At 37.9% G+C, this 24344-nt stretch overlaps 1 protein-coding gene across 1 annotated transcript; it reads right to left on the reverse strand.

The window, feature by feature from the left end:
• Positions 1–582: 582 nt before the first annotated feature.
• slc22a4 (solute carrier family 22 member 4) lies at positions 583–16294 on the reverse strand (the record flags this gene model as incomplete). Its single annotated transcript, XM_081391501.1, has 10 exons — positions 583–640; positions 1604–1739; positions 3347–3529; positions 5874–6088; positions 6693–6793; positions 6873–6999; positions 12145–12316; positions 12406–12560; positions 12711–12814; positions 15902–16294. The coding sequence occupies 10 exons, from the start codon at positions 16292–16294 to the stop codon at positions 583–585; spliced, it is 1644 nt and encodes a 547-aa protein (XP_081247627.1).
• Positions 16295–24344: the final 8050 nt, after the last annotated feature.

Genomic DNA, 24344 nt, shown 5'->3' on the forward strand with positions numbered 1-24344 from the left:
TGAAAATTAAATATAAAAACATAATTCAATCAGGTAAGGCTTGAGCATATCATGGGTGAAGGCTACCTGACTTTACAAACATTTGACATATTAAATAACTAAATAGCATCCAGTGTCTAGCAGTGCAGCAGCATTTCTGGATGAGGGAATTCCTGGACGGACTTCAGAGCCACTCCTGAAGATTCAAGGCCTTCATAAAATGTAAGAGGTTAACATATGTGTTATTTTTTAGATAGGCTATTTTTGATATTTCCATTTATTTTACTTTGAGGTTGGGTTTTTTGTTGGTCCCAACAGATTCTGATGGTAATATCTGTCTTTTAGAGCCTCCTGTCCCAACAGAACCCCAGGCAGTCGTAAGTCGCCTACTCAATACACCAGAAATTAAATAGTGTTATAAAGTGCACTCGACCAAATGCTCATCTTCACAGGACGATGAGGATAAATAGTTTCTGTTGCCACAGAGAGGCCTACAGAGGTAATGTTAATATTATGTGTCTACACATCAAACAATCTACACATTCAGATTATTTCACATTTTTATGTGGATAATCTAAGTTTAAATCTAAGCATAAAAGGGTCTTATCTCTCCCCCGCCCTCAGAGTGTGGAAGAACAGCAGGAGGACGGTCCAGCAACTTCTGTTTCACAGATGAACAGTTCAGTGATTTCCAGTAAATGCCACTGTTTAATTCTGTAGAATTTGTTTAGAACTACATTATGTAACTCTAATCTACTACTGTATTTTCAGTTGCCAGTTAAGGAGTTATATAGACTTCATCTTATTAAAAAAAAAAAAATAGAAAAAAACTGCAGTAAAAATAGCAATATTTTATTTATTAATAAAATATTAATTTTATTAATAAAAATTTACTGAAAGAATGAATGAGGTGTTTAAACACCGCTTCCCCTTTAAAAAAGGGGAGGAGACCGATAGAAACTCTGGGTTTACCGAAGAAAACCTGCTCCCGACCAGGTTAGGTTCACAGAGTAAGTTACCATGGTAACTGACTCTGAGTATAAGTTACCGCTCTTTCAGAAACGCCTTGACTTACTCTGCTTTGTCAGGTTTAACATACCTCCCATTCTGAAACAGAAAACTCAGAGTTTCCCTCATTTCAGGGTTAACATACTCAGAGTTTTCACTTAACCTCCTTTCTGAAACAGGCCCCAGGGCAAATGAACCCAATGACAGTAACCATAGTAACTAACAAGACACAGCTGAACCAAATGAACTAATGAAGGAGGAGTGGCTTGAAACTGAACAATGAACACAGAGGAAGTCCAAACACAAACAGAAACGTGATAGTTTGATGGATGGGACAACATTTTGTTAATTGTTACTCTCCGGTTGTTATAATTTCACTTCTTTGATGACTACTGTCTTCATCAATGAAGCCTGTTTTTTAGAGCTCCTCAGCCTGTGAGATAAAAGCAAAGAAATGTTATATTTTATAACGGTATTTCTGATCATATTCAGGCTTTTAAGTACATGTATTCTATTTAAAAAACCCAAACTCAGAACTGAATTTAGAATATTTAATTCTTCATCATTTTTAAGACTGCATCGATTATGAAGATGTGAGGATGAATAATGCACTCACCCTTTTATTCGCTGCATCTGAGCAATGGTCTCAGGAAGAACTTTTCCTTTAGTTTCTGGTAACAGTAAAGTAATTAAGCCAGCAAAAACTGCCAGGCTTCCAATTACAATATAAGGAATATAGCTATAGTAGTTACCTTTACAGAAAAAAAAGAAGAAAAAAAAATCATTTACACAAGTGATGACTTATGCAATGTTCATATTGCTCATATACACTGCTCAAAAAATTAAGGACACACTTAAATCACACATTGGATGTCAATGAATGAAATTTTCACTTTGAAAATCGTATTCATATACATTCTGTGCTGGTGCCGAGGTTCAGACCGACAGGAAGAGGAACACCATCGCCAACATGAAGCTCCAAGAGTTCATTGGAAAAACCCAGCAGGGAAGACAGGGGGCCCTATTTTAACGATCTGAAACGCAAAGCGCAAGTAACTTTGTGGGCGGGTCTTGGCGCTGTTGCTATTTTCCCAGCGGGATAAATGACTCTTGAAAAAATCTAAAATGGGTTGGTCTGAAGTCGCTTCATTATTCATAGGTGTGGTTTGGGCGTAACGTGAAATAAACCAATCAGAGCGACATCTCACATTCCCTTTAAGAGCAGGCGCGCTTGTTCTAAAGCGGATTCCTATTATAACGGCGGATTTGCCAGGAGCGGTTCACAGCCGAGGAGAGCAACACTCTCGTCAGGGACGTTGGGGATGGAGAAACACACCCAAATTAACTTCGGTTAAAAAGGCGTATGATAATTTGGGTAAATGTGTAAGCTAGATGTATGCTTTTATAATAAATTGTCTATCTATCTATCTATCTATCTATCTATCTATCTATCTATCTATCTATCTATCTATTTATCGTAATAATGTATGATTTGCAGAAATGAAAACTGCTGCTTCTGTGTAGATGAGAGAATCAAAGTGTATGCGCGTTGTGCAAACGCTACATTGATTATGGCCAAGCATGCGCCATTAAAATAGCATATGAATAACATGCGCAACTCGCCACTGACTTTAAACTATTTTTCCTGGTTAGTGGCGCAATTGTTTTCTAAACCTGGAAAATAGCATGAATGAACGTTTGCGCCGGAACACGCCTCCTTTTTTGCGCTGAACCGCCAAGAGCGCGGGTGCAAAATAGGAATGATACATGCGTCACTGTACAAAGTCAATTGCGCTGGGTGCGAGATAGGGCCCAGGGTCTCTTCTGGGGTGAGCCACGTAAATCTGTTCAAAAGCATCAATAAAGGATCTGAAAAAGCTAGAGATTACAGAAGTGACCAGATTGGAAGAGGAAATACTTCTTGTGAAATTTGTTGGCCAAGGTCAACAAGGCCAGTGGACGAAAGTGGGCCGACATCCAGCCAAGGTCAGTCAGTTGGAGCGACCTTTGGAGAATTCCCCAAGCCAGGATAAGTTTATTATTAGACCCAGTTACGACACAGTTCCTAGTCCAGCTAACCTGGCACTGTGTTTTGGGGCGATGGCAAACAAGAGACCCCAGAGCCTAAAGAGTCAGCCTGTCCAATTTGTTAGTGCACTTTCATTTGCACCAAGTCAGTGAAACTAGTTTACAATCACGTATGCATCCTAACTGGACAGATTGATATTCTGAATTTTAATTGACTTGGTGTTATACTGTGATTATTAAATGTTCCCTTAATTTTATTTGAGCAGATTAAATCCTATAGCAAATAATCCTATATAAAATAATAGAAGAAACATAAAAACTGTGGCTGTACCCAAGTATATGATGAAGGGAGAAATGATGCTCCCGATGCGAGCCGTCATGGAGCAGGATCCCATGGCCATGTTCCTCACCACTGTAGGAAACAGCTCTGAAGTCACGGCATAAACTACACAGAACGCAGCGGTAACACCAAGTTTTCCCAGCATCTCCACTAAGATTGCCAACTCCATTAGGTCTGCAATGACAAATATATACATTCTCTTTATATAGGCATGCAGACATGATCAAGACAATCTGCTGAAGTTCAGACTGAGCTTCAGAACGAGGAAGAAAGGTAATTTAAGTGACTAAGAACGTGGCACGGTTGTTGGTGTCTGAGAGTTTCAGAAACTGCTGATCTACTGGGATTTTCACACACAACCATCTCTAGGGTTTACAGAGAATGGTCTGGAAAAAGAGGAAACATGCAGTCAGTGAAAATGCCTCGTTGAAGTCAGAGGAGAATGGCCAGACTGGTTCAGCTGATAGAAAGACAACAGTAACTCAAATAAGTACTCGTTACACCCGAGGTCTGAAGAAGAGCATCTCTGAACACACAACACGAACCAACCCTGACGTAGACGGACTACAGCAGCAGAAGACACACCGCAAGCTGAGGCTGCGATTCACGGGCTCACCAGAACTGAACAATCGAAGCCTGGAAAAACTGATGAGTCTGGACTTCTGCTGCGACATTCAGATGGTCGGGTCAGTATTTGGTGTAAACAACATGAAGGGATCATCCAGCCCTGGGTCAGCGGTTCAGGTGATATAAATGCCAGGTGTCTTTTCCAATATAACGTTTTTGTTTTGTTTTTTACTGCAGAGTCAACAATCTTGCAATCTCTACAGATACAGAAGGGTTTAATGTAATAGTTTACAATGCAATACAATGAGATATTAATTTATCTGCATTTATTTATTATGTTATTCAGACATTTAAACTGATGAAAACTGTTGGAAAAGATTAGACCTACATGATATTAGTATTACAGACATCATCTGTCAGTTCTGATCATTTACAATTTGCTGTTAGCACTCTAAGCATCAGAAATTCATGAAGCTTCCGAATGTCCATATCTCTCTCTGTATATGAAGAGTTCAGATGCAAAAGCCTCTACGTGCCATCTGAAATTTTCTTCTAGAATGATCTTTTTTTATCAAGCTCGTATATTGTCATTTGAAATTACTTAACTTAAATATGCAAGCTTGATAAAAATGATCATTCTAGAAGAAAATTTCAGATGGCACTTAGAGGCTTTTGCATCTGAACTCTTCATATACAAATTATTTTTGAGAAGTTTGGAAGAAAAGAAACAAGAATTTTGACTTTTGTCTGTCACACATGGTTGCGGAGTTATTAGTGAAAACATAAAGCTGATTATTATACGATTTTTTGTTACCAAATTTGTTATACATACTTTTTTTAATACATAAATGTTATACATATTTTTTTTTGTTGCAGTCAGCTACAAAAGCTAAAAAAGTTTCAAAAACGTTTTTTTGATGTCAAGCAATCATTATGGAAGCTAATAATTTTAATTCGTTTTTTTAATAATCATAATTTTTTTTAACAAATTTGTTATACATACTTTTTTTAATACATAAATGTTATACATAATTTATTTTGTTGCAGTCAGCTACAAAAGCTAAAAAAGTTTTCAAAAACGTTTTTTTGATGTCAAGCAATCATTAAGGAAGCTGAAAATGTAAAAAAAATATATATATGTAGCCTATATTATGTATATATATATATATATATATATATATATATATATATATAGATAGATACATTCAATATATATATATATATATATATATATATATATATATATATATATATATATATATATTATATTCTACTAACTATAAGTAACTTTGCAGCTACATGTCAACTAACTCTCATTAGAATATTAGTAGACTGTCTGCTTAATATCTGCTAACACTTTATTTTGTAGGTCCCCCAACAGATATTCTACTAACTATAATAAGTAACTTGGCAACTACAAGTCAACTTATTCTACTAAACCGAACCCTAACACCTAACCATAACCTACCAGTCTACTGACAGTCCACTACAGCCTACTAATACTCTAATGAGAGTTAGTTGACATGTAGTTGAAAAGTTAGTTATAGTTAGTAGAATGTCTAAAATGGACTATCAAAATAAAGTGTAACCATATATATATATATATATATATATATATATAGATAGATAGATAGATACATACAATATATATATATATATTATAGACAGAAATGAAGACTGAGATTTGTGCACAATAACACTCTTGTTTATATAAATGAAATCCTTGTAGATCATGTACTAAAATGTCATTTGTCAAGTGAGAGAAAAAGTCATTTGGCTTCTAAATTACAGCCAATGCAACTTCATCAACATATTTTTGTCTATTGCTGTCCAGAGGATAATCCATAAGCTTAATTGTAAACCTCATTCCTGTTCAGACTTAACAAAGGTTTTGTAACTACATGTAACTTCCACACAGTTAGATGTGATGCAGGACAGGATCGGGTCTCACCTTTAGGAATGAGCTGTACGATGAAGATCATTGCTCCACCCATGAGAAGAGTGGAGGACTGGCAGAATCTCCTCCTGCAGAACCTGAGCAGAAGCATGGCTATGATGAAAGCTGGGACCTCCACCACCGCAGACAGGAATAAATTCAGGTATGGGTTTCCATGAAGGTTTGTGGTGTTCAGAATTAGAGCGTAGTAAGACATGGTGATGACCATCCTGACGGAGAAAAGCAGCACTTGTTTATGTCAGCCCTCCTCTGGTGTCTCACGACTGCGTCTACATTAATCCGGATACATTTGAAAACAGCGTTTCGTTTACAAACGCTCTCCGTCCACAGTAGCGTTTTCAGGCATTTCAATGCAGATGAGAAACTTTTGGAAAACGCCTGAAAATGCTAAATTCCCCTTTACAGCGCATGCGTAAAAACCTCACAAAAGCTCACTGAGATGATGCAGACGGAAACATAAATAATACAGTTATTGTGCAATTTTTCTGACAGGATCATTTTTATTTATCTAAATATCTCAGCGTTCACTGATCGTCCAGGCCGCTCTCACTCACCATTATATGTTTGGTCTGAAACACTAAATCTCTCATGTTTCACCGCAGGACTGCAAATGTGAGTGAATCCTGTCATCTTTGCAGGACTGTGATATGAAGAGTTTGCAAACTAGCATATTTTATCAAATGTGTGAAGGTGAACGGCACATAACAGGCACAATACCGGTATAAACATGTACAACAGCGTCACATGACTAAATTTACGTCATCGTTTTTTTAAATACCTGTTTTTAAATTAAAATAAAATATTACTGCATACCACAGAAATGAACAAATCGTGATGGTTAAAACAGCATTAGAGTTCCTTAGAATATCCAGAATATTGTGTTTTTTCTCCCTCATCTTTGCTGCCTCCTCAATCTAAGGACACATGAAAAGCATTGATGAAACTGGAGCAGGTTTGAGTTTATTTAGGGTGTGTTTGTCTAAAGTTCATCACCTCAGAAGAAGTGAAGAGGACTTCAGGAGCGGAGACCTTGTTCTTGTGAGCCGCGAGTCTCAGTATGGCCTCGGCCTCTGCTATTCTTCCCTGAGAGAGGAGCCATCGGGGAGACTCTGGGATAAACCTGGAGCATGACAAACACAAACACTTTTCTTACCAGTTTAGTTTCAGACAGTTTAGTCAGCTTTAAATATTAATTCAAGAGATATATATATATTAGTTTTTTTGTGAGCATTTTAAGCCACTGTACTTTAAGCCATTACTATAAATAGTAATTAAATAATGTTATTATTTTACACTTTAAATTATTAAGACTTTATATTCTCAGCGTGGACCTGCTTAAGATATTTTTGTATATTTTATGTAGCTATTTTTTCTCATGCTGAGAGATGAGCATATGTAAAGATGTGGCCAGAGCAATAAACTGCACACAGTTGAAAATAAACACCGTTTTCTTAACATTAGTAAAGGCATTGCGGTGGCTTGGTTTCGATAAAAGTTGTTTTTAGACTAACAATAGGTTTTGAGTTCCGAAACCTACAGTGTTTTATAATACAATGACCTCTTATGAAAAGGGTTAAAGTCCCCCTGTAGTCAATAATTGTATCCCTTAAAACTCATCTTTGATCGGCAAAATTAAATATTTAAAGGGGTGGTATAATGCTCTTTTCACAAGATGTAAAATAAGTCTCTGATGTCCCCAGAGTGTGTGTGTGAAGTTTTAGCTCAAAATACCCCACAGATATTTTTATATAACATGTTAAAGTTGTCACTTTTTAAGGGTGAGCAAAAATGCACCGTTTTTGTGTCTGTTCCTTTAAATGTAAATGAGCCTCGGCACATTTTGGGCGGAGCTTCAAGAGCTTGTGTCCTGAAGATTTCAAAAACTTTTTTGTTTATGTTTAAATTTATGTAGCTGATGTGGAGTTAACTATCTTCTAATCATTGATTAGCATATTCTATCATGATAATCTGTAAATCGCATTCCCAGGGGCGGGGTTTATGTAAATTTTAGAGTTAGTGATGTCACTAACCCGGGAGAAATGTCGTGTAGTCCACTAACTTTAGTTAGTGTGTAATGTTGCTGTTTGAGCATAAACAACATCTGCAAAGTTACAACGCTTAAAGTTCAGAGCAAAGGGAGAGATTTGCTTTTACAGAAATGGCTTTTTAAGGACTACAACAAACGGCTGGTAGAGACTACACCACATTCCTCCCGGGTTAGTGACATCACCAACCCTAGAATTTACATAAACCCCGCCCCCTGAACACGATTTATAGATTATCATGACAGAATATGCTAATCAATGACTAGAAGATAACTACACATAATTAATCAGCTAACCATTCAGAAATGTCCTGTTGCTTCTACATGTTGTCACTTCTTCTTGAGTCTCTCCATCATTGTCCGACTCCGGTTTGAACATAAAAGGCTAAAAGTTTTTGAAACTTAAAGGGTAACTAAACCCTAAACCAACTTTTTTTAGTTAATGATCTGTAAGAATGGGGCTTTATTAGTGCTGTTCATTGATTCGAGTAACTTTTTTGACATTTGGGTATAAAGTGTTTTAATTTTACAATATATGGTGTAAAAACGTCTGAGTGCTGCCCTCCTCAGGTTGAACAGTGGCTACTGCAGTTGAATTTTCCTATTGGATGTTGCGGTGGCAAGTGACATAAGCGGTGGCAGGTGACGTAAGCAGGTTCCAGCTCACCACGCTCTTGGTACGAGCTAGCGTAGATTTATCTGTATTGTACAGTGGGCAGGAGGGTACTTAGGTGTAGTGTTGCTGGGTGCAACAGCACTGCTGGACTGCATAGCTTTCCAGCAGACTTGGAAATTAGGCGCCAGTGTTTGCATGCACTTGGCCTGGAAGACCGTGAGTGTGAAACCTGCATTTTACGCGGGATTGCTTCTCCAACGCAATAGAGGTGGAAATGGGCTTCTCCACACAGCTCGCGCTGAACAGCGACGCAGTGCCAAACGCTGCTCCTCGATCCTGCATGGACTCCACCACCGCAGCGGCATCTTGATGTGAGTGATCATATATATAATAATCACAATTTATGGTTAGGCTAAAGTAAATCCTCTGGGGTCGACAAACGCATCGGCACATTTTTCGGGATTTTTTCACATAGCGGCAAAATATGAAAATGCCTATAGAGAGCGCGCGCTATTGACATCAACTCGATAAAACTCATCAGATGCATGTACTTTACGTCGTCTTGTGACCCTGTGAGCAAACTCGCCATTTTAGAGAGTCTGACAGCAGGTCTCAGGTGCACGCCCCCCCGCTCACGGTTCGTCCCCTCTCTCTCCGCTGTAGTCTGCCCACTTTTCTAGCATTTTTCAAATATTGCCAGTGGGTGGAGTCAGGCTCTGACCAGGGGTTTAGTTACCCTTTAAAAGCACACAAGCTCTTGAAGCTCCGCCCCCTGCGCCGGGAGCAGCAGCTCATTTGCATTTAAAGGGACAGACACAAAAACGGTGCATTTTTGCTCACCCTCAAAAAGTGGCAATTTTAACATGCTATATAAAAATATCTGTGGGGTATTTAGAGCTAAAACTTCACACACACACTCTGGGGACATCAGAGACTTATTTTACATCTTGTGAACAGGGCATTACAACACCACTTTAAAAGTTTTTTCCTTGAAAAAGATTTCTTCATGCCTTAAAAAATCTTGAATGTAACTCGACACCCTTGCCTCATTTAGTATGCACAGTTCTATGAATATGCAGATGAGCCCCACCTCCACTCACTCACTCAGCTCAGAGATCCACTGGTTGACGATCACACGTTGATCTGATTGGTTACAAGGTAGTTTGTGACGTCAGAAACACCAGCGATTTCAAAGCGTGTTTTTGAGACTGTCTTTGGTTCACTGCAGTTTTAAGGAGGAAATACTCAGCAATGCTGTCGACTTATGAATTTACACATGCTTTGTCTTAGGGCCCTTTCACATCTACCTTGTTTGGTCTGGATTTTCGGACTTTTCAGTTTGGTCCAAATTAAAATTACAGGTGTGAAACCTCCCCCGGATCAAACTGAACAAAGGTTAGGTTCGTTTCTAGTGTGAAAGCATTTTCTGTATGGTTCGGACTTTCAGACCATTTACAGGAAGATCCGGTGGTTCCCGCGTAGCCTAAACAACCGAAGAAGAATATTTATGTGCAGATCTGTCAGTCCGCACACACACACACACACATTTATATTTGTCCTGCCAGCGATGATAATATGTTCGCACAAAGAGGATGTTCATTCGGCGAATGTGGACAAGCCTCGAGTATAGCTGGAGCTGCTGGGAGTAATGCCATAATTAAGTATAGTGGCAACGATATGCGTCGGTTCATTCATTCTTGTCAAAGTTACCCGGCGCATTGACAACACCCTGACGTCAGATGCGCGTCTGTTTACAAACCAATCAATGTCAAGATGCATGACACATAGATGATGACGCAAGTACGTCATGTAAAGTTTTTTAGTGCGCTCGCATAATTGCAGTGTGAAACCAAACCAAAACTAACCGAATGTATACAATTATCAAAACATGACCTTTGGTTCGGACCTTGGTGCGACTCTCAGCTGTGAAAACACCCTTAAAGCATTTTAAAAACTCCACAGAGACTTATAAACAACATTTAAAAGTTTGATTTTCACCACAGGGGGACTTTTCTCAATTTATGATCCCTTTTTTTAGGGACACAAAGTAGCTTAGACACCTAATATGAAGTGGGGCTGCAGACATAGTCTCACAATATAGTCTTCTGAGACATATGAAATATCGTATGTCCACACTATGTGACTGGATTGCTTTCTCCATATATTAACGACCAGTGTTGTGTGTAACTCATTACAAGTAACTTGAGTTACGTAATCAGATTACTTTTTCCAGTAACTAGTAAAGTAACGCATTACTTTTAAAACTAACAACAAAATTGTTACTTTTTCAATTAAGTAATGCAAGTTACTGTTATGGTGATGCGGAGATGAACCCAATCGCAGACAGTACATACTTCACACAAGTTTTATTAATGACAAAAACAGAAAACAAAACCCACGAGGAGGCAAAACAAGACAGGAGTACAAGACTATTTTAGACTGACAAGACTAGACTAAGACTCAAAAACTAGACAAAAAACTAACAGCTAAGACAGGAACAAACTCTTCTTTCTAGACAAGACTTTCAACAGGTTACTCATAGATTGTTTCACACAATGAATGACAATGAACCGGCACAGGACAGCAAACACAAGGGGATTACTGTAAATAGGGAGAAACTAATGAGGGAAACAGGTGACAAGGGTAAAGCAATGATGACTAAACGAGGATAACAAGGGGGCGGGGCGAGGAACGAGACAAAACAAGCACATGGCCCAGCAAAAGGCCATGTGTATGAACATAAAACATGGGTCTGTCATGATCCTGCCTCAAGACCAGGGAAAATCAAAGACTAGAAGGCAGAATCATGACAGTTACTTTGTTTTCCCTATTTATTGACTGACCATAAGCAAAAACGACTGTAGATGTTTTTTAATTTTTTTTTATTGGTAAAGTAAGTGTTCAACTTTTTTCTCCCGCATCCTATTCTTTCGTTAACCAAAATAACAGCAGTTGAAAGGCTTTCTTGAGCGGCGCCCTCTACTGGACATGCGTGATTTTGCATTTCCTTCAGCCTGAGGATCATTATTTCACTTTTGGTGTGAAAGGGTCTTTACATTTGCCCAAAAATATAACTTTTTTGTTTAAAAAAAAACAAGCCCAGCCCAGGTGAAAAAAAGTAACGTGAAAATAACACAAAAGCATTACTTTTCTAAAAAAGTAACTAAGTAACGCAATTAGTTATTTTTTAAAGGAGTAACCAGGGTTTGAAATTAACACCTGCCAACCTGCCAAATGCGGGTAAAAATCAACTGTGGCGGGTAACGCTGTCAAATCACGACCCAATTTGGCATGTTACTATGTTTACTCACTTTGCTGGGTAAGTTTGTGTAAACCAAATCTGTGCAGATTTAGCGGAAATCCTCAACTCGTGAGTCAGTGAAAAAGTTAATTTCAAACCCTGGGAGTAATGCAATATTGTAATGCATTACTTTTCAAATGCGTAACGTTCCCCAACACTCTTAATGATCTCCTGCTTGTCCCGGGTTTATAGCCGTTTGATGTTAACTATGAAATCTCTTTCTTCATGTGTTATCTTAATTCTTCACACCTGATCTTTCTTTCTGATTCTCTGTGGCTTTAACTTCGTCTCTGCACACACTCACCACCACAGCGGTAGATACAGGACTCCAGTGAGGGCGTTCGTGAGCACCAGCCATCGCCAGCTGCGGATGAAATAAGCTGCTAATGGAAAGAGCATCAGACCGATTCCAGATCCCATGAAGACACCCAGAGAACCGAACACCACCCGACTCGCTGGACTCAGAATTTCACAACCTGTTCATCAAGAGGAATGCATTTTCATCAGATGAGAAGGGACACAGATGACTTTTGAAATCGTGCATGATTGTAATTCATGGTTTTACCTAGGACATATGCTACAACATAATTAGAAAAACCACTAAATCCCACAAGGAAGTAGATGGCAGTGAAGATTTCCCAGCTTGGAGAAAACATCTGGATTATGATGGTCACTGTCTGCATAGCCATCATGGCAAAAAGTATAGGTTTTCTGCCGTACCTGCACATATCAAATATATCATATTTTATCATTTCAGAGTCATATTTGAATTCCACATATTAAAAGTTTAGCTTAGCTGTCAGCTCTATTAACCATTAGTGTATTTTGTGTGAAGATTCGAGAGCTAACACTTGGATTGTTGGCGCTAACCTGTCAGACATCTGTCCTGAAAGAAAGGTCCCCACCAACACACCAAAGAAGTATATAGATGAGGTCAGTGGGCCTTTGTACTCATTCTCACAAACCAAGTCCCACTGAAAAACACAAAGACAGAAAAGTAACTTAAAGTTAATGTATGTATAATTATAACTTCCATTCCTTTGAAATCAAATAACTGTGATTTCTTGTTGCATCGCTGCTTCAATAGGTAGAGAATTACAATAATATAAATAAAGTTCCAGGTGCCCAACCAAAGGGAACACTGATCACCATAATGACGAGTTCAAACAAAACATTTGAGGAAAATCGACATCAATTTTTGAAGTCAGCTTATGTCATGTTCTCTCAAAATGTTCAGTTGTATTGAAAATTCAACATTTAAGATGACTTTGGGAAATGAGTGAATGTAAACAGAAAAATAACCGCAGAAGTGGTGCAAATTAGTGAAAAGTCTATTAAAAATTGCCCTGCCTTTATTTATTATTATTATTTATTTATTTTGCTTGACAAAATGGCACTCAAACCAATCAATAAATCTTAAAGTGTGTTTTCTGAGCAAACAAGGAATAGTATGGGAATAGTATAGATTACTATATTTTAACAAATAAGTTGAAACATTTGGTAAAGTTAACTAAAAAAGTGTTCCCAATGAACACATTACAGTAGTTAAGAAGGTATTGATTTGAAGGATTCAGTTAAGCTGACATGTATAAACGTAGAGGATCTTTATGCTCTCCTCAGGAGCTGTATCTTTGTAAGCTCTCCTGCCTGTGCTCTTTATGGAGATGGATTCATTTATCCTGCCATCCTTCTTATGGAAGATCTCAGGGATGCTGGATATACTTATGTTATTGAGATCTCTTTAACATCTCAAATGTTTCTCCTAGACAAAAATGAGTTTACTTTAACATCAAATGGAGACTTTTGCTTGAGTCTCCTTCTTCTCACACTTCTCTCCTGAGACAAAAACTCTAACACTCTCACAACGGTCTCCTATATAGTTTTAGAAGAGATCCCAACAACATCACACACTGTGCTCATATTTTTCTCTTAAACTAAAGACCCTGTTGGTCTCATAATTGTCTCCTCCAGAGTTTCAGACAAGAACATCACACATAGGCTCAGAGTTTTCTCCTCAGCTAGAGAAACTGTAGCGCTCATTTGTCTCTTTTAAAGTTTAGAAGAGAACTGAACAACTTTACAAATTGTGCACCAAGTCAAGTACTTGAAAGGCACTAAAGTAAAAAAAAACAATCCATAAATTCAAAGTTTAAGCCTATATTAAGAGTGACGTTATGCAGAAATAAGGTTAACGTAACTCTTAATTGCTGACACACAATAAGAAAATATTGAATATCCAGTGTCAAGGAGAAAATCTGAGCATAGTGTGTGATGTTGTTGAAGTCTCTTCTGAAACTTAGGAGGAGACAAATATGAGACACCTGGAGTCTTTAATTTAGAAGAAATATCTGAGCACAGTGTGTGACGTAGATGATAGAGTGTTAGAGTTTTTTTCTCAGGAGACGTGTGAGAAGCAGGAGACTCAAGCAAAACTCTCAATTTTATGTTAATGTAACCTCATTTATGTGTTTGGATATATAATACTGAGCATTGAATACAAATTTAAATGAGTAATCCATCATATTCTGAAATGTTTCATGGTTTTTAAATGATATTTACAGTATTTACAATATTACAATGTTTATCCTAAAATAAAATTGAAGACATCTTAAGACAAAGCTGATCCATAAATGAGACATATATTAGAATCAGCACTTAGTATTGTGAGCTTAGAGAAACCCCTGTGGGCCGCACATCGACATCGAGACACAAAAGGTACAGCTAAAGGTACTTTCCTTCTCCTGTTCTCTTCTCGCCTTTCCCACCTCACCTCTCCTCCTACTGTCCTGTCCATTAAAGGGTTAGTTCACTCAAAAAATAAAACTCTGTCAGTAATTACTCTCCCTCATGTTGTTCCAACCCTGTAAGACTTTCTTTCTTCTTCGAAACACAAATTAAGATATTTCTGATTAAATCTGAGAGCTGGATCACTTCTCCATAGGCTTCTGGGTAATTGAAACTTGAAAACAGAAAGTTAGTAAAGACAATGTTAAAATAGTCCAAGTGACTACAGTGGCTCAACCTTAAGTTTATCAAGCGACGAGAATAGAGTAACAGTGCAGCGCTTCTGGGTTGTACGTCAGAACGGAGGCTCACTATTGGCCGACGCTGGTCATGTGTGTGATGTGTGTGATGCTGGCCAATAGTGAGCCTCCGTTCTGACGTACAACCCAGAAGCGCTGCTGTTACACTGCGTCAACTGACTCAGAGGCCCACACAGAGGAAAATGAATTGTTGAATAAAGTCGTTATTTTTGTTTTGTTTTTGCGCACAAAAAGTATTCTCATCGCTTGATATACTTAAGGTTGAGCCACTGGAGTCACTTGGACTATTTTAACAATGTCTTTACTAACTTTCTGGACCGGCAAGTTTCAATTACCCAGAAGCCTATGGAGAAGTGATCCAGCTCTCAGATTTAATCAAAAATATCTTAATTTGTGTTCCGAAGAAGAAAGAAAGTCTTACGGGGTTGGAACAACATGAGGGAGAGTAATTACTGACAGAATTTTCATTTTTGGGTGAACTAACCCTTTAATGGACAGGACAGTAGGAGGAGAGGTGAGGTGGGAAAGGCGAGAAGAGAACAGGAGAAGGAAAGTACCTTTAGCTGTACCTTTTGTGTCTCGATGTCGATGTGCGGCCCACAGGGGTTTCTCTAAGCTCATTTTTGGGTGAACTAACCCTTTAAAGATGCAAAAAAATAACAATAATAATAATAAAGAGCAACCTTTGTAAGGCAATAAAGAGATCTCCCATGTTTCTCAGAGGCATTCTCCTTTCTCTCAGAACTTACTCATGTCTCATTTGTGCCTATTTTTATTTCTCCTAAGCAATTTTTAAGAGAAATACCTGTTGATACTAAAATGAGAGATATTTGAGAATCACAACTAAGTCTCCTCTGGGCAGAAACAAGCCAGAAACACTTATTGCTTCCCCCAATCAAAGTTACTTGAACTGATCTTCAAAGGATCATCCAGATTCATCTCAAGACCAGTTTGGTCAGTTGGACATTAGACCGTACAGCAACAGTACATGACCATACAAACAACCTGCCGACTGACCTCTGTCACTGTCGTAGACTCGTAAATCACTTTACTGTAGTTCCAGCCATTCATACAGGACTCGATCTCTATCTCACTGACATTGACATCCACATTTGGTGTGTAGTTAAGCATGGTAAAATTTCTCAGTGTTTCCATGTTGTATCTGGAGCAGGAACTGCGCTTTAAAACGCCATCTTGCATCACTGTTGGGATTGCGGCTTCTCTCCACACGTCACTGATGTTGTACTCCTCAGGGATCAGACACTCGTGAGGTGGCGTATCACCCACAAAAACGATGTAGAGGCCCACAAAACCATTTGGAAGGATACTTATAGCTAATGCAAAGAAAACAGTCAGCTGGAATGGACCCCATGTTCCCAGAAAAGAAGTGATTTCATCATAATCTCTCATTTTTCTCCGCTGTTAGCAAAGTCCTCTTTCTTCTTTCAGTCAGTTTTGCACATGCTTGTAACCCCTCCCAAACACACAAATCTGGACTGGAATGTTTATGATACACTTCGGAAAGGTTCCCCTCATTGGCTGTTTAAAGTCCAGTTGCTGACCAAGGGATCGCTTAACAATCATTACATCAGATACATACTAATCTTTGAATCATAATGGATTCAAGAAATGAGCAACTCAGTGACCTTTGTAATTTCATGAGTAGAATTTCAGAGAGAAAAAAAAATCCAAGCGTTGCTGTGTGTCTAGTCTAGACATTCAATTTTAAACATGACAGACATATTTAAATCTGATAATATAACCTGTCGCTCTCATTGGACAGCACTGATGTTCATGTTGAGTAAGGCTAGGCTTAGGCAATTACATTTAAACTGGAAAAACTAGTTTTAACAGGGAAGGATTTTGCGGTTACAATAATATTAATTAACTACATGTACATACTATAGAGTTAACGTTAGGGTTTAGGGTTAGTTTCTATGCATAATCTACTGTTATTACTATAGTAAGTACATATAGTAATGTGCAACTACATCACCTTAAAATAAAGTGAACGAAGGTATTTTTGGTGCAAATCAGCTGAACGCCTGTGACGGTGGAATGTGTAGTTGTAGAGAATAGCCAAACGTGTGTATCAGTACATTTGAAGTCACAGAGAGAAATGTTTTAAGAGTTGCAGACTTGTAGACTTTTTTCTCTCTCCCACAAACACAACAGTTACACCTTCTCAAATTCTTCATTGCAGGTTCACAAATCACATTCTACAAATAACAAATGAAGAAACTCATGCGCTCACATTTCTGCTGCTGTGAATATGGTGCAAAACGCATTCACACACCCGCATCAAAAAATGTGAAGTCACAGAGAAATGTTGCTGAATTTATTTAATTTATTTATTGCTATGCTCTTCTGATACCTTACTTTATGAAGCTTTAAAACTGTGCCATCTCTGGCAAAGACGTCCACAACCATATCGATGGCCTAATAAACATCTTACTCCCTGCACCGTTTCTCTTTGTCATCTGTTTTCTCTTTGACCATGTGTTTCACTGTATACCTGGATGCACAGTGATGATCACTGATACAAATGCATTATCTATTTTGTTGCACAACAAACACTCATTCAACATTTTTTACAAACCATAAAGTTTCATAACTTCTGACTTGAACTCTTGAGAAATAAAACCTTTAAACTTTGTTGGATCAGTGTTAAAACACGACATTCTGGCATTTTCATCACTTAAGATTTGCATGACAAAAGTTTGGAATCACTTTAAGAAATGTTAAACTTTTATAAGGATGCATTAAATTGATCACAAATGACAGCAAAGACATTTATAAAGTAACAAATAATTTCTATTTAAATAAATATTGTTCTTCTGAACTTGCTATTTATAAACAATCCTGAAAACATATGTTGCATAATGATTTCCTCCACACTTCATTGAGCAGTGATAAGTTTCTCAGGATAACTGTGATCATAATCAGAAATGTTTCTTGAGCAGCAAATCAGTGTTAGAATGATTTCTGAAGGGTCGTGTGACACTGAAATCTGGAGTCATGAGCACTGCCATCACAATAAATACATTTAAACATCAAAATAGAAAAAAAAGTTGATGAAAATATTTTACATTATTACTGTTTTTCCGATAAATGTCTTGGTGAACACAAACATACAGAACCTTATACTATTACCAAACCTTTGAACAGTGTACATATTATCATATCAAAACCAGCAAAAGCACACTTTGCAATCAAAACATTAAAAAAAAAATTATTACATTATTTTGCCAGTATGTATAATTTTAAATATATATATTTTGTGAACATTAAATTGGTTGCTATTCTGTAAAATAATGTTTTTCTCATTTACAGTAAGATATATATATATATATACAGTGCGTGCAGAATTATTAGGCACGTTGATTTTCTGATCATATTTTATTCCCAGGAACATTTTGCCAATTCCAAACCATATTAATCTTAATAACTACTATTAATTTTGCATTTAATCATTTATAAGTGATATATAATTGTTAATGAAGGCTGGAAATGAAAAATGCCTTATTTTCAGGTGTGCAGAATTATTAGGCAAGTTTTCTATTATAGATAAAATAAGCCAAAAAAGATATTTAACATAGACTGAAAAGTCAAACATTATTAAATCCCCATGAGAAGAATGCAATACTAATGCAATACTAGAGATTGCAGTTAAGGCATGACCATTGGACAGTGAAATGATCATTGGGTCAGCAGGGTCAGACAAAAACAGGTGGAGAAGAAAAGACACATGTTAACTGCAAAAGAATGAAGAATTAAGGTGAAGAATTAAGTGTGAAAACATCAGGAACCCTTTAGTCTTCAGCACCACCATTTTCCAGAACTGCAGCCTACCTGGAGTCTCCAGAAGAGCAAGGTGTCAGGGTCTCAGAGACTTAGGTTAGGTAATTAGCCCATAGATACATTTATGCAGGTTTATTTCATTTATTTCATTCAACAAATGATAACAATTAGTAAAAGACCGTTTTAAAGCATCTTAAGGTAGGCCTACAATTTATACAACGAGTTGACGTTTGCTGTGCTTTATATAGGCCAACACAAGGTAAATGTCTGCAATCATTTAGTCATTGACAAATGCACAAAACGTGCAAACTAAAAAAATATATATTATCTTTACGAAACAATAAACAAACCATGAATATTCATGTAGGCTCCACCCACTGCCTCTACAGATGCACAACTCACTTTTGCTCCACATTTTTCACATAGACCAATAGTGCAAAAGGGAGAGTGTGTGAAACTTGTCACTTGAAAGCGAAAAACAGTGTTTGAGACTCGTCGCAGCAGATTCAAGCAGTTGTAGTCACGTACTTCTGCTTGTCCTAGAAAAATATCCAAGACATTTGTGAGAAAATATTCTACAAGTGTGCAACTCTCATTAGAAGAATTCACATACTGATTTGAGGATGAGCAACATTTCTGAATTGTTATTTGTAGAATGTGATTTGTGAACCTGCAATGAAGAATTTGAGAAGGTGTAACTGTTGTGTTTGTGGGAGAGAGAGAAAAGTCTACAAGTTTGCAACTCTTAAAACATTTCTCTCTGTGACTTCAGATTGACTGATACACACGTGTGGCTATTCTCTACAACTACAGATTCCACCGTCACAGGCGTTCAGCTGATTTGCACCAAAAATACCTTCATAAAAGTGTTACCGGTTTTGCTTATATGTTTGGAGGGTGTGATTTGTTAAAAAAAGTATTTGAAAGAGTGTTTCGTCAAATTTTGATGTAGAAATTTAGACAATTCAGAAATAAGGTGTAATTCATATAAAAAAGTAAAAATACTGAAAAGAATTGTTTGAAAAAAAGGTAACACTTTACTTGAAGGGGTGTGCATAAGACTGACAGCTTCATAATCATGATATGACACATCATTAATATGAAGGAGGTTTTATGCATGTTAATGACAATTGTCTTTAAGTGTCATTCGCTAAATTATGTAATTTTTAATGCAAAGATGACATTGTTTGAGATGTCTTTGTTATGACAACTTGACATAAACCAATACATCATAACATCAAGTCATAAATGTGTCATAAACATGACATAGCAGATTAATCATCAAACTTAAGAAACTACTTAGTTTTATGGCTTAACATGAAATGAAAACTAAAAGACTTTTAAGTCACATGAGCTAGTATTTTATTCACAATAGAACATAGATAACATAACAAACGTTTAAACGGAGACATTTTACAATTGTATCCACTACATGAGCTCATTTCAAATGTGATGCCTGCTTCAGGTCTCAGTATGGCTGGGACGGGGCATGTTGACCATGGTGTAGCATCTCCTCTTCTTTTCAAAACACTTTGAAGACGTCTGGGCATCGAGGTTATGAGTGTCTGGAGTTTTGGTGTTGGAATTTGGTCCCGTTCTTGCCTTATATAGGTTTATAGCTTCTGAAGAGTTCGTGGTCGTCTTTGACGTATTTCTTGTTAAATGATGCGCCAGATGTTCTCTCTAAGATCAGGCCAGTTCAGCTCCGGACTCTTCTATGATGAAGCCATGCTGCTGTAATACCTGCAGTGTGTGGATTAGCATTATCCTGCTGAAATACACAAGGCCTCCCCTGAAATAGACGTCATCTGGAGGGGAGCATATTAGTAGGGTAGGAAGGGGGGTTCACCTGCACCCGAAAGGTATATTTTTTTAACCTAGTTTTTTGTAATCCTTAAGGTGTCTAGTAAAGGAATTTTGATGTTCCCCACGCAAATTATTGTCCCATATATGATTTTTTGTATCATCTTTTGTGTCCGTGCTTGATTTTCGGCTGTGAAAAATGAAAACTTTAAATCTACATAGAATCTGAACAATACATCCTACAGACACAATCCACCCAATTTTCTCTTCGTCTTTGCATGAGGAATTGATAGATACGAGGATTGTTATGATTAGATGATGTTTGGTGCATTAAAACTCAAATAAACGCAAAAAAAAAAACGTAAAAAATCGGTGACATTGGATCACTGGAACTCCTCCCCCATGGACCCTATTGATATATGTTTTCTAACTTTTGTATTTTTATAGTCTTTATGATGTCTAATAAGCAAATGTTGATGATCCCTACTTGAAAAATTGTCACATGTTGGTCCAAATGAACATCTCCCATAATAAGGAGTTACTATTCAAACCGTTATATTGGTATCATATTTATTGAAACAAAACAGAAAACCACTCATATTGTCAAATGTGTGTATATATAGGGTATAACAAATCCCCATTAGAATAAACGGAAATAGAAAAAAGTGATTCTAATCAAAGGTCAAAAGGTCAAGGGCAATGATGTCTATTCATCATACAGCAGGTCTTCATAATCGACCTCTTGCTCCTCGTCTTCTTCACCATCTCCATCCATCTCCTTGACTGTTTCCTCCAGCAAGTCAGTGAGTAAAGTGGGGAGGACAGGTCCACAAGACCACACTGGTTCCAGGGTACCCTCTTCAGTCTTTTCCCAGCCTTGGCCAGGATCATGGGGCTTGGGACACCAGAATATCAGTGTGGCTGCTCTCTTGTAGTTGGCCAGACGGTGGTCGACACGGTTGATGTGTGGGACCAGGCTGTCTCTCTAGGGCGGGAGCCGGGACAAATCCACCTTGAATCTGGTGGTAAGCGTCTCATCCTCTCCAAAAACTCCTCGGCAAAAACTTGAAGATGCGATGCACCTTCTGCTCATTATATAACCGCACTGTGAGGAGGGGCAGCTGATGCAAATATCGGCTCGCTTAGTTACACTCGAAGTCGATTGGCCTCTCTAGCGACATTCCTATTTGTCAGTCACCGACATGACGTCACCGTTCCCTCCTTCAGGGAACATAGGTTACATTCATAACTGAGACGCTACATTAAATAAATGGTACTATAACATTTAAGGAAGAAGTTGCTCTATGAATGTAGATTCACTCCAGATTTGAGGCAATTAATCAACTGTCGCTTTCATTGTGGCTATTATGATATTCAGACTAATATTAACCCATTTTAATTGTACTCAATTAGTGCCAGAGAATTGTTTTTATATGACAACCGGTTTATTCATTCTTGTTCTCTTTATTGTGTGGGGAAATTCAGATCGATCTCGTCGCTTTCATTGTGGCTGCAAAATGATATTCAAGCTCTACTATTATCTATCAAAGATTATTAATGATAAAAAGATTACTAATTATAAACATATCTGAATATGAAATATGGCATTAATTTCCCCATTAAGTGTGATTAGGGGAAGGATTAGGATGAAATCATGTGAGTACAAGTAGGTTTTGTGGCACACGAAAAGTAGATGTGTCCGGAGAGTCCAAGAATCTGATTTGATTCAGCAAGCAGTCAAGCTGTTTTTTGCAGATGAAAAAAAGCACATAAAGAGAGACATTATTGAGTTTGAGGAGACAAAAGAAATGTCTGTAGTTGAAGATGTTACAATTGGAAAACTCCATGCAGAAACCAAAGTTGCCACTTTTGCCGTTCTAACAGTAAATCGATGAGAGAGAAAAAACACAAGAAATGAGCAGTTCTGACTTTACAGATGACACAGACTACGTTTACAAGCTGTCAATATTCGGGTTATGGTCGGGTTAAGGTCACTATTTGGGTTTCTGAAACATTCGGAATAACCCGTTTACATGCGTGAGTAGAGAGAGTTACTCCTGTATACATGGAATTGGCAATATCCTGATGTAAACGGCGACGCACAGTTTGCGTCTTGACGTACGGACAACCTTAAGACACAATATGCGTCATTTCCGATTCTTCTTCCTATATCCAAAGACAACAACAACAGCAGCAGCGGCACGCGGATAATGAATAGTTCGGGGCAGATAGCGATCGCCTTTGTTTGCGCTTTCCTCCTCGCTCCAAAAGTGTGGTGCTGTCCTGCGTCTCGCCATGTTTACCTCTACTTCTTGTTTACTTCCGGTATACTGCACGCGGGTTTTTGTATGCGCCGTCTCTCGGGTACCCCAGGTATCATATCCGGGTTTTTAAAAACCGGGATATGAGCATATTCGGGTTTTTGCCGGTGTTTACATGGCCGTGCGCGACCGGGTTATTGCTAATATCCCGGTTTTGAACGGGTTATTGGCTGCATGTAAACGTAGTCACAGATGTGGTTGGGTCTCTCTTTATGGGGTCAAGCTGTGTTCCCTAGTACAGTAAGCATTAGACCTTTTAGAAGCAGGATTAAATTGGTAAGATTTACTGGGGACACAAGGGAGAGAAGCTGTTAATCAAAGCTCAGTTTATTGTGCACATATTTGCAGAGTTTATTTAGTCTGTCTGTTCGTACAAACATCAATGATTAAACAGAAACTCAAACTGACTGGAGTGCAGTGACAGGCCTATGGTTTCTTTCTACTATTATATAAAGAATACAGTAATTCACTGGATGCTCAGGATTTTCCTGATGATAGAAACCCATCATTCTGCTTTGCTCCGTTTTACGGGACCAGGGAGTTTGTCTTGCAGTCTGCACAAAGAGAGAGAGAGGTCGAGTATATTTAGAAGAACATTGGACAAAACTGGCTTTCAATAGGACAGTTAATAACAACTTGATAATGAAAGTTCAAAACTGAGAGTTATTGTTTTTAAAGACTTTCATATTTAGTCACATGTGTCAGCATCCAGCTGTCAGTCACTGATTCCAAACATTGCACATATAGTAAAAGGTATGTCATTACAGTCAGGAGCATGAAATATTGTTGAAAACAGTGATAGCATGCACTTCCAACAATTGCTGAAAGAGAATTAATTCAACCAAAGTCAATGGCCAAGGACCCAACTAAAGGGAACACTGATCACACTAATGGTGACTTCAAACAGACTTCAACAACCTTTGTACATGTACCATAAAGCCAAACTGGTTTGCAATAAGTGATTTTTTCTGTTTTTGGAGTTGTTTAATCATCCTCTGGTGAGATATTCATTTTATTTGCAGTTACATTTCATCTAAGGCTGTGTGGCTGTAAGTCGGTTGTTGTAATGGTCACCAGCTGGAGTGCCCATGACAGAGCCATAGAGAGAAAGAGTTGCGACACTCCCATAGACCTCCGTTGTAAATAATGGCGGCGCTTTTAACCGCCTACTTCCGGGATTAGAAGATCGGAATAGTTCTAAACACTGTCATTTTGGCGTTGGACACCATTCACTTACATTGCTGCGCGTCGAGTTGTTCTAGAGTTAAGTTGCTGAATATGACTTTTGATTTGTCAGCTGTCTATATTGTATCAGAGGCCCTTTGCGATGCTTATACTGGTCTTCATTTGTACATGCACAGCGTAATTATTTATATTTTATGTTGGTTGTTTCAACCAATTTTCAAGCACTGCCTGCTAGCTAGTTAACTAGTGCGACTTCGTCAGCTGTGACAGTAAGAGTTCGGTAATGAATCACTACCACCTTTATGGCAACTTTTATTTAATTTAATTTTTTGGGATATACTAACTTTTCA

This window comes from Scardinius erythrophthalmus (assembly GCF_964197995.2).
Source record: "Scardinius erythrophthalmus genome assembly, chromosome: 17".
NCBI classification, from domain to species: domain Eukaryota; kingdom Metazoa; phylum Chordata; class Actinopteri; order Cypriniformes; family Leuciscidae; genus Scardinius; species Scardinius erythrophthalmus.